This window comes from Panthera pardus, unplaced genomic scaffold (assembly GCF_024362965.1).
Source record: "Panthera pardus isolate Hobbes unplaced genomic scaffold, ASM2436296v1 HiC_scaffold_3, whole genome shotgun sequence".
NCBI classification, from domain to species: domain Eukaryota; kingdom Metazoa; phylum Chordata; class Mammalia; order Carnivora; family Felidae; genus Panthera; species Panthera pardus.
The window spans coordinates 50,660,784-50,671,980 of record NW_026526876.1 but is presented as its reverse complement, the minus strand read 5'-3'; the positions used below and the strand labels follow the sequence as shown (position 1 = coordinate 50,671,980).

The 11,197-nt window shown below is 42.7% G+C and overlaps 1 protein-coding gene across 1 annotated transcript; it reads right to left on the bottom strand.

Annotated features, from left to right (window-relative positions):
- Positions 1–8,472: 8,472 nt before the first annotated feature.
- On the bottom strand, positions 8,473–10,385 carry LOC109251964 (C-C motif chemokine 3). The gene is made up of 3 exons (XM_019423985.2): positions 10,181–10,385; positions 9,376–9,490; positions 8,473–8,948 (listed from the first exon to the last, which is right to left on the bottom strand). Exons 1-3 carry the CDS (start codon positions 10,254–10,256, stop codon positions 8,858–8,860), a joined length of 282 nt encoding a protein of 93 aa, XP_019279530.1. The 5' UTR covers positions 10,257–10,385; the 3' UTR covers positions 8,473–8,857.
- Between the last annotated feature and the right edge of the window lie 812 nt (positions 10,386–11,197).

Below are 11,197 nucleotides of genomic sequence, written 5' to 3'. Positions count from 1 at the left end.
TGTAGTCATAGTTTCCCCGGCAGGGCAGAAACTTCTGTGTTACTCCATAGTTGTTCTAAATTGATAGATGTGACATGCAATGATGCCATGAGTCCTGGCCAGCACACCCAATTTAAATCATACCCAGGTGGACAGAGCTCCATGAGCAAAACCTGGGCTTCAGGAGCCATTGAACATGTAGGCAGTCTTTCCAACACTGCTCATTCCAGAGATATTCCACAAGGGCCCCTAAATGCACAAGGCAAATGGCATAAAGACATGTTGGATGTGGGCACTGATACACACAAGGAATCTTAAAATGACCTTAGCCTTTGACCTTGATAATCTATGTCTAGGAGTCCGTTTCCTATGTAAATGAATTCAAATATGGAAAAATATTTGTACATTAGAACATTTGGTCTCCAGCATATTGATAGCAATTCAAATTTGGGCCAAGTTTAAGTCATCTGCAATATGGAAATAATGACAAAAATCATTGCATCTTCACTTGATTTACTGTTAGGAAGGCTTTACAAATAGTGCACTGTCATGGGAAATGCTTATGTTATGATGAGGTAAAAAAAAATGCAAATTGGCTTATTTTCATCAGGACCCATTCAGTGTGTTGGGATGTGGTCAATCCCATATGATATTTTTTGGGAATGCTGTTTCCAGGAAGGAAGGGAAATAGAAGAAGTAAGTATGAGGTGTCCCCTATCATCTATGCCTTTGTCCATCCAATATATTTTTTTTTTTTCTGATTGGTGATCATCAGTATTTATTTATTTTTTTTTTATTTTTTAATATATGAAATTTACTGTCAAATTGGTTTCCATACAACACCCAGTGCTCATCCCAAAAGGTGCCCTCCTCAATACCCATCACCCACCCTGCCCTCCCTCCCACCCCCCATCAACCCTCAGTTTGTTCTCAGTTTTTAACAGTCTCTAATGCTTTGGCTCTCTCCCACTCTAACCTTTTTTTTTTTTTTTTTCCTTCCCCTCCCCCATGGGTTTCTGTTATGTTTCTCAGGATCCACATAAGAGTGAAACCATATGGTATCTGTCTTTCTCTGTATGGCTTATTTCACTTAGCATCACACTCTCCAGTTCCATCCATGTTGCTACAAAAGGCCATATTTCATTTTTTCTCATTGCCACGTAGTATTCCATTGTGTATATAAACCACAATTTCTTTATCCATTCATCAGTTGATGGACATTTAGGCTCTTTCCATAATTTGGCTATTGTTGAGAGTGCGGCTATAAACATTGGGGTACAGGTGCCCCTATGCATCAGTACTCCTGTATCCCTTGGATAAATTCCTAGCAGTGCTATTGCTGGGTCATAGGGTAGGTCTATTTTTAATTTTCTGAGGAACCTCCACACTGCTTTCCAGAGCGGCTGCACCAATTTGCATTCCCACCAACAGTGCAAGAGGGTTCCTGTTTCTCCACATCGGACAAAGGGCTAGTATCCAAAATCTATAAAGAGCTCATCAAACTCCACACCCGAAAAACAAATAACCCAGTGAAGAAATGGGCAGAAAACATGAATAGACACTTCTCTAAAGAAGACATCCGGATGGCCAACAGGCACATGAAAAGATGTTCAACGTCGCTCCTTATCAGGGAAATACAAATCAAAACCACACTCAGATGTCCATCCAATATTAAATGATTCTCTTCTCTTCCTCACTATGGGCAAGCTCAGTAATGGTGGCTCATTTTTCTGAGAGTTCTCTTCTTTTCCTCATCCCCAGTCTGCTGTTTATATGAAGCAGCGTGGGTGGTGCTTGTGGTAGGGCCCGCTCTACCCCACTTAGTATGTCCTGGAGTGGACATGCAGCATGGGTTTTTGGTGGTTGGTTTTGTACCCTGAAGAGCTTAATGCTCTTTAGCCTCCCATTTGAGGAATGGTCATTTATAAGACAACAGGAAGCACACAAGTCAGTGTCTTCTTAAAAATAAACTAATTCATGGGGCGCCTGAGTGTCTCAGTCAGCTAGGTGCCTGACTGTTGATTTCGGCTCAGGTCATAATCTCATGGTTCATGGGATTGAGCCCTGTATCCTACTCTGCACTGACAGCACAGGGCCTTCTTGGGATTCTCTCTCTCCTTCTCTCTCTGCCGCTCCCATGCTCTCTCTGTCTTGCTCTCAAAAATAAATAAATAAACTTAAAAAAATAAAATAATGCAGGAAGGTAGAAGATAACAGTTCCTAACCCAGAAAGCAAAGGATATAAAGCCCTCATCACATATAAAGTGTTAGCGCCTTTCATATATCAGGAAAAAAGTGCACTGGAAAAAGGCAAACATATTACAGCGAACACATGTTTTTTTCTGACCAGCATCTATTTTACAACCCTCCTGATAGAAACCCACTTTACCTTCTTGTCTATAATGCCAGACTTTAAGATTACATGACATTCATCTAACTCACAGATCCAGTTATGTGCCTTGATTAGCTTAAGCGAATCAATGGAACACATCCCCGTGGCCACAGAGATTGGTTAGAAATTGTGTTTCTGATGTGAGGGTCAATCAAATCCGAAACAACTTAGGGATTTTCTTCAATGGGGACCCAACCTCTCTTCCCTGTGGACAATGAGCAAGGATTCATGTAACGCTGGAAGCTACTGGCAGCCATCCTGGGACTCTGACATGGATGAGAGATCAGAGAAGAAAATAGGACGGTGGGAGGCCACAGGGCTGCTTATATGCAGCCTTGCCTGAAGCCAGTACCCTTCAGTCTTGGGTCCATAAGCCTCATTTATTCAAGCCTCTTTAAATTAGGTTTGTTTGCTTGTTTTCCTCCTTCAAACTACCAGCACTTCAGAAATGCAGAGACCTGTGTCTATGCAGAGGTAGAGGGTCTGTTAAAAGTAACAGCTCCCAACTGAAGTGTGGGATTGACTAAACTGAGGTAGGAATTTGCCAAGGACCTCGTTAAGTGGAAGTGGTTTTTAAACCTTGTGTGCATGGGAATTATCTGGAGCCTTGTGAAAACAGATTGCTGGGCTCCACCCCCTACAGACAGGAGAGGGAAGTGCTCAGAATTTGAATAAAAAAATATTTTTATTTATTTTTGAGAGCACACAAGTGGGGGAAGGGTAGAGAGAAGGGTACAGAGGATCTGAAGTGGGCTCTGTGCTTATAGCAATGACCTTGATGTGGGGCTCAAACTCACGAATCGCGAGATCATGACCTGAGTCAAAGTCACACACTCAACTGACTGAGCCACCCAGGTGCTCCAGAATTTGCATTTTTAATATTTTCCCAAACTGATATTCATGCTGTTGTCTGGGCACCACCATTTGAGAATCACCCTTACATGGCTGAACAGAGCACTATCATCTCTTGGTGCTAAGGCTCTGTGCCACCTACGAAGTTTGCAACATTAAGGAATTTGATAGGAAAGAGTTAAATATTGAACTATAATAGCTACTTCTTGCATCCATCAGTGAACTCCCTTGAGAGTTTAGGCTACATTGAAATCACCTTATCTGAAATCAGAAAAGGACAAAATTCAGCTTTGCTAAGAAAAGCTTTTCCAACCTGATGACTGAGAGCCAATAATCTGGAATCTCTAAGTGCTAGAAATGCAGAGTTTTCTACTTAAAGCTAAAGTTGGTGCAAGCAGAGGCAGGGAGATGAGAAACAGAATAGGAAAGAACCTATTTCTGCACCTCTAACTCCCCTTCCCCACCTTGTTCTATGAAATATTTCTCCTCCTTACTTAAGGAAGACAGTCTGCTCTATGTGAAGGTACAGGGAAGATGTGGCTTGGGGTGAGGCATCAGCTATCTGTCACTTCCCCACATTGCCCCACCTCTGCCGGGGCCAGAGGTGTCACAGTGACTGCAGTACTGAGGCCTGTGCTATGAAGCACACATTCCCACCCTCAGTTAACATGCAAAAATATCACTGGACAAGCTCTCTGCTTCTGGTTATCCAACCCATGGAATTGATCAGAAGCAGAGAGATCAGAAACCTACCATCATTAGAAGGGTGTTACATCATCAAGGAAACCACAAGACCAGCCAGAAATGACCGTTGATTGCTCAACCCCTAAGGCAACCCCAGGCTCCTAGCTCACACTGACAGGAATAGGCAGTCCTCAGAAAAGGGTTCCTCCCCAGTGCACTTCTCAGATGAGTCCAGGGAAGTCAACCTAAGAGGCTGACCAAGGATCTCAGTCACATCTCAGTCTCTGAAATGCCCCATAAGCTGGTTAACAATGCAATTGCCATTCTTCTTCCCGCCCGGCCCCCCATGGGGGTCATTGTTCTGTTTACTCTGTTCACAAAATTTGTATTTAAGGCAATGTTGGACATGGTTAAGCTTTTCATTTGGCTTTGGGTCTCTGGACCTTAAGAAATCATTCAGTGTAAATAAGCAGATATTGTTTGTCCCAGGATGCTGGGACACCAATAGAGAAGAAACGGTGATAGCTTCATCGCTTCTTTGGGAACAAAGTCTCTCATTATGATAGTACTTCACACTTGTTGTGGGTGTCGGTGGTAATGGTGTTACAGGAACAGGGCCCCTCATGGTGGAAGGGGATTGTAAGACGTTGCCTGAGAGGAGCTTTGTGTGTGGTATGAGAGCTTTGTGTGTGGTATTGTATTTGGTATGAAAGTCTTGGGCAAAGGACTTGTTGGTTGCATTGCCCTCATTATATAAAAGCCATTATGGCATCAAAACTGTTATGACTTGTCACCATGAGCTCTATCTTCTCTGTGGCAACTCAGAATCACCAGCAAGTTATTCCAATGGACAGAATATTACCTATCAAAGAATAGGGTCAAAAGAGGCAGGAGAGGTAAGCAATGCATACTCACTGAAAAATAAAAGGGAAGGGCAGAAAATAAAAAGGAGAAGTGTCCATTCTTAAAAACTAAATAATCTTCATTTCCTCTAAGAAACCACAGTTAGCTACTTGACATGTAGCTTTCCAAATATTTGCCGTCATAAATACGTATGTACATATTACTTAAAATTTTTTTAATGTTTATTATTTTTGAGAGAGAGAGAGAGAGAGAGAGAGAGCACAAGCAGGGGAAGGACAGAGAGAGAGGGACAGACAGAATTTGAAGCAGATTCCAGGCTCTGAGCTGTCAGCACAGAGCCCGATGCAGGGCTTGGACACGCGAGCTGTGAGATCATGACCTGAGCTGAAGTTGGCCACTTAACGGATTGAGCGACCCAAGCACCCCTATATGGCTTTTAAAAATAAAACAAAAATAGGGTGTCTAAGTGACTCAGTTGGTTGAGCATCCAACTCTTGATCTTCGCTCAGGTTATGATCCCAGGATTGTGGGATTGAGCCCTGCATTGGACTCTGGGCTGCATGTGGAACATGCTTAAGATTCTCCCTCTCTCTCTCCCTCTGCCCCTCTCCCCAGATCCTGCTCTCACTCTCTCTCAAAATAAAAAATAAAATAAAAATAAAACAAAAGTAATATTATTCTATACATACAGTTCTATATCATGCATATAGAGTATATATGCATATATTAGATGTAAACACACTTTTTGCACATAGAATTATGCATATTTTCCAGAGATGTGAACGTGTATTATTCTTTTTACTGACTGAAGAATTTTCCCTTGATGGGCACCTCAATTGTCTACTGATTTACTCCTTAGCTGATGATTGTTTCCATTAGTTTGCTGTTTACAAACCATGCTGAAAAGAATATCCTTGTGCCTGCATATTCCTGTCCTTTAGTAGTGCTGCTACAAAACACATTCCTAGAAATAGAATTAGGGCAAATGGTATCTAGGTCAAATAGTATGTGCATTTTAATGTTTGCTTAATAGGAGCATTTAATTGTACTCTAAAGAGTCTGATCACTATAATTCTAAGCCAATTTTGGAAACAAAAATTAGATTATTTTAAACACAATGAAATCATCATGGCTCATAAAAATTAATACATGTTTGGTTTTCATACAAGCCTTTTGAATTTCTCTTCTGCAGAAAGGGCTCTATCTCAGTGTGCATTTGTTATAGTTATAACTATAAATGGGGCAACCCATCTATTAAGTACCTCAGCTTTCATGTTAAACCTATAAGCAGGTTTGTAGTATAAGCCTACATGCTCCACATGTAGGCTGGTTGTCTTTTCCTTCTCTAACAGCCATTTACTTTGTGGAGCATGGATTTTACAGAAATAGTGTGCAATATCCCTGTTACTCTCTGCAAATAATACACTGCATTTGGAAAAGCATAGTGAGAACCACTGAAAGGGTCAGCAGGATGATGAGGTTGGTAGAAATATAAATTCCCAGGTCCATATCTGACATGGATTCTGATATGAGTGTCTTTTAAAAGAATTTTTTTCATGTTTATTTATTTATTATTATTATTTTAACTTTATTTTTTATTTTTTAAAATTTACATCCAAATTAGCATATAGTGAAGCAATGATTTCAGGAGTAGATTCCTTAATGTTCCTTGCCCATTTAGTTCATTCCCCCCTCCCACAACTCCTCCAGCAATCCTCAGTTTGTTCTCCAAATTTATGAGTCTCTTCTGTTTTGTCTCCCTCTCTGTTTTTATATTATTTTTGTTTCCCTCCCTTATGTTCATCTGTTTGGTCTCTAAAAGTCTTCATATGAGCGAAGTCATATAATTTTTCCTTTGTCTGACTAATTTCACTTGGCATAATACCCTCCAGTTCCATCCACGTAGTTGCAAATGGCAAGATTTCATTTTTTTTGATTGCCGAGTAATACTCCATTGTATATATATATACATCTTCTTTATCCATTCATCCATCGATGGACATTTGGGCTCTTTCCATACTTTGGCTATTTTTGATAGTGCTGCTATAAACATGGGGGTGCATGTGTCCCTTTGAAACAGCACACCTGTATCCCTTGGATAAATGCCTAGTAGTGCAATTGCTGGGTCGTAGGGTAGTTCTATTTTTAGTTTTTTGAGGAACCTCCATACTGTTTTCCAGAGTGGCTGCACCAGCTTGCATTCTCACCAGTAGTGCAAAAGAGATCCTCTTTCTCCACATCCTTGCCAACATCTGTTGTTGCCTGAGTTGTTAATGTGAGCCATTCTGACAGGTGTCAGGTGTCAGGAGAATCTCATTGTGGTTTTGATTTGTATTTCCCTGATGATGAGTGATGTTGAGCATTTTTTCATGTGTCGATTGGCCACCTGGATGTCTTCTTCAGAGAAGTGTCTATTGATGTCTTTTGCCCATTTCTTCCCTGGATTATTTGTTTTTTGGGTGTTGAGTTTGATAAGTTATTTGTAGATTTTGGATACTAACCCTTTATCTGATATGTCATTTGCAAATATCTTCTCCCATTCTGTCGATTGCCTTTTAGTTTTCCTGATTATTTCCTTTGCTGTGCAGAAGCTTTTTATTTTGATGAGGTCCCAGTAGTTTATTTTTGTTTTGTTTCCCTTGCCTCCAGAGACGTGTTTAGTAAGAAGTTGTTGCGGGCAAGATCAAAGAGGTTTTTTGAGAGAGAGAGAGACAGAGTGCGAGTGGGGTATGGGCAGAGACGGAGAGAGACACAGAATCTGACACAGACTCCAGGCTCTGAGCTGTCAGCACAGAGCCCAATGTGGGGCTGAAACACATGAATGACGAGATCATGACCTGAGCCAAAGTCGGACACTTAACTGACTGAGCCACCCAGGTGCCCCATGATATGAGTATGTTAAACAATCGTTGCTTGTGATTTGAATACAGATGGATGGTGTTTTGGGACATAACTTTGCTAGTGTTTAAGAGTGAGTCTATAGTTATATCAAAGTCTAGTTTTGGAACTCAGTTGCTCCATTTACTTTGCTGTGTGATTTTGGCCAAGGTACTTAACCTTTCTGAGCCCAGCTGGAGTTTACTCTTGTATCAAATGAGGATATTAACAGTACTTAAACCGTAGTGTCATTGTGGGGATCAAATGGACACTGCATAAAAGCATTCAACCTAGAATAGTCTCAAATATGTTAGTAATTGTTATTAAGAAACCTTGATTTAGGGGCACTTGGGTGGCTCAGTTGGTTAAGCACCCAACTCTTGATTTTGGCTCATGTCATGATCTCACAGTGACATTGAGCTCTGCATCGGGCTCTGTGCTAATAGCACGGAGCCTGCTTGGGATTCACTCTCTCCATCTCTCTCTCTCTCTGTCTCTCTGTCTCTCAAAAATAAATAAATAAATAAATTCTAAAAAACTTTTTTAAAAAACCTTGATTTCTATGCATTATGCACTATGAATACTTTTGCCATAATATCTATTGCCATAATGAATTTTTCTGTAGTATGTACATTATGATTTGATTTAGGAAACATTCTTAATTCTAACAATCTGGAGATGTGGCTTCAGTGTAAAGCAGAGTATCTCTGTGCTCACTCCCCTTCCATCTTTTCCAATTTCCCTTCGTTTCACATCTGCCTAGTTTTTGTCTTTTGACCAGTGATTCCAACTTCCCAGATAAACCAAACCAAATTCAATGTCAGTTTTCTTTCCAAAGACCATCTTTATTATTTCTCCAGGCTGAACACATCCCTGAACAATACACATATGTCAGTCTGGTGGCTTTGGTGCCACTTCTGCCTAGAATAAACTATGACAGTCACCGAAGGGGGGATGCTGAAGATATCCTGGGATCTCTCAGAGCAAACAGTCCCAAACAGAGTATGACATTGAAAATAAATAACAAAAATTAAATAATATAAATAAGTTGAAATTTAAGTTAAAAGAGTTCCAGAGTGTGGCTGTTTGGCAACAACCAGCCCACATGAGAGTTAAATGTGGAGGTTACAGCAGTGTTTCCAAGGCTTGGACCTCTGCTCCCTGGTCAGCCAACTGAGTTTCACTGGGTTCTCAAAGCTTCCAGGCCATTCAGGCACTCAGCTCCAAGTCAGTCACATATTCCTGGACCCAGGCTTCACTGGGGTCAGCACAGACCTGCCGGCCTCTTCTGGTTTGAAAGCTGTGGAGGGAGGTAGAAGGATTATATACTGAGGGATCCAGCAGGAGGATCTTGGGCCCAGTGTGGTCCCTCATCCCACTCTCTGTCCTGGGCAGCTCAGGGCATGACCCCTTCCCAGGAACCCTCTGCCTACCTCAGTCCAGAGATCTGCTCTCACTGACTCAGCACCCCCACCCCCAGGGGATCCCAATGACCACCTCTTTTTTCCCTCCCTTCCTTCTGGGCTGGGTTAACCCTCCCTGACTTTGCAAGACCCTGGCTGGGTCAGGTCACACTTCTGAGACCTGGGTCCTACATACTTATTGGCTGCAGAGGGCTGAGCCATTCCAGGATGGCACTTCTGGCCAGTCTATGCCTTTGGGTGCTGCCCCTACTCCAGACCCTCCCTGTCTCCCCAGAGGTGGGCAGGAGGACTGGCACTACTTACATAACCCCTGGCTTGGAGCATTGGCTGCTGGTCTCAAAGTAGTCGGCTATGAACTTGCGTGGAATCTGCTTGGAGACATAGGAGAAGCAGCAGGCAGTTGGGGTGTCAGCACCAACTGTGGGGGAAGAGAAAGAACAAGCCTGGATCACGGTTCCAAAGGGAAAGTGAGATCTGAGTTGGATCCCTTGAGATCGGAGGAAAACAGCTTTGCTCAGGGTGTGGGCTGGGGGACAGGGTCACTGGCAGGCACTGGGCATCTTTGCCTAGAAATACTCCTGCCTCTGTCCTGGTTTCTGTCTGTATCCTTCTTTCTCCTTGACTCTTTGTTGTGGGCTCTGTTTCTCGATGTGATCCAGACATCCAAACAGACTGCCCTCTTATCTCATCTCCCTCCAGAAATTTTGCCTGGTTCAAGAAGTTATCCCCCAGCTAAAGAGAAACTTTGGACATCTCTCATATGACGTCCAAGGGACAGAACTCCAGGGGGGACCTAGGGTGAATGAAGGGAAGAATGACCCCCACCCTGGGAGGTCACCAGATTGGATCTCGCCTCTTGCAAACTTATTTGTCTAGGTCCCTATTTTGCCATCTGTAAAATGGAACTGGAACTCCCCTATTCCACAGCTAAGACCCCTTTAATAAAGATGAAAATAAAAGTCTTGAAGAGAAAGGCATGATGTTTGGTAGCCCTTTGAGAAGTTCTCTATTTTCTCTTGGGGGCTCTTAAGGTCACAAGACAGAAATAGATGTGGTCCAACTGTGAGGATCGAGAATGGGGACAGCTGCAGCAGCAACACAGACTTACATGGTGCAGAGAAGACCTGACTGCAGAGGGCCATGGTGCAGAGGAGGATGGCGAGGGCAGCCCCAGGGACCTTCATGATGCTTAGTAGAAGATGGGGTGTGGCTCCTTTGTCTGCAGAGATGGACCTGGGTGCTCACTGCTGCCTGCGTCCTTCTGGAGGATGAAGCCATCTCCCCCGTTCTTTATAGGCAGCCCTGGTGAAAGGGGAAATGGAATCCGGGGGTGGAGAGGGAAATTTTTAAGCACAGTGGTGTTGTCACGCTGAGTGTTGCACAAGTCAGGGTCCCGGGAGACCACAGGGGTTCAGGATATCCAAGAATAGCTTCTCTGAGCTATAAGTTTCAGCCTGCAACTCATGACCTATTCTGGTTTCTTGTGAGGAAATGGTTCCTCTCACCCCCCAACAACCATGAGCAGGAGGAGAGGGCTGTGTGTTGACCCAAGGCTATTCTTAGCAGGTCCCTTCCCATAAGAACTGATCTATATGTGAACTCTCCAGCCCTATCCTTCCCACACAGTTGAAACTTCTGTGCTTCCTCAGCTGCTCTGACTGCACGGTGCGGCAGAGGGCGGCACATGCCTCTCTTGGATGCAGGGAACTGCATTGAGGAATTCTCGCTAGGGAACTAGGAAGCATGAGGTCTTTCTCCAACGCCTGCAAAGTCATCAGTCACTGAGTGACTAGAGGCACTGGGTTAACACTAGAAGAGGATCAGAAAGCTATATTAGATGTGGGTGTTAATATGTCAGGAGCCTAAAAAAATTTAGACCTGGTAACCTAGGAAATGTATTTCTAGAAAGAGTTCTAAAAAAACAAACCCAAACACGGAGGCATTTTGAAACATAAAGATATCTGGCTAAGCATCATTTAGGATTCTAAAAGAAGAAAACCTAAATTTTCCTCTATTAGGGAATGATAAAGTAAACGCTAGGTTGTTTCTTATTAAGTCCTTAAGCTGAATGAAGTGAAATAGCGTAAATATAACATCAGAAAAATTGTACAAGATGAAGAGTTAT

Excerpts from the sequence above, each read along its gene's own strand:
- LOC109251964 (XM_019423985.2), bottom strand. The coding sequence starts at position 10,256 with ATGAAGGTCCCTGGGGCTGCCCTCGCCATCCTCCTCTGCACCATGGCC. Across the intron at positions 9,491-10,180 it reads TCAGGTCTTCTCTGCACCAT|TTGGTGCTGACACCCCAACT; the intron begins GTAAGTCTGTGT and ends CTTCCCCCACAG. Across the intron at positions 8,949-9,375 it reads TGCTCCAAGCCAGGGGTTAT|CTTTCAAACCAGAAGAGGCC; the intron begins GTAAGTAGTGCC and ends CTCCCTCCACAG.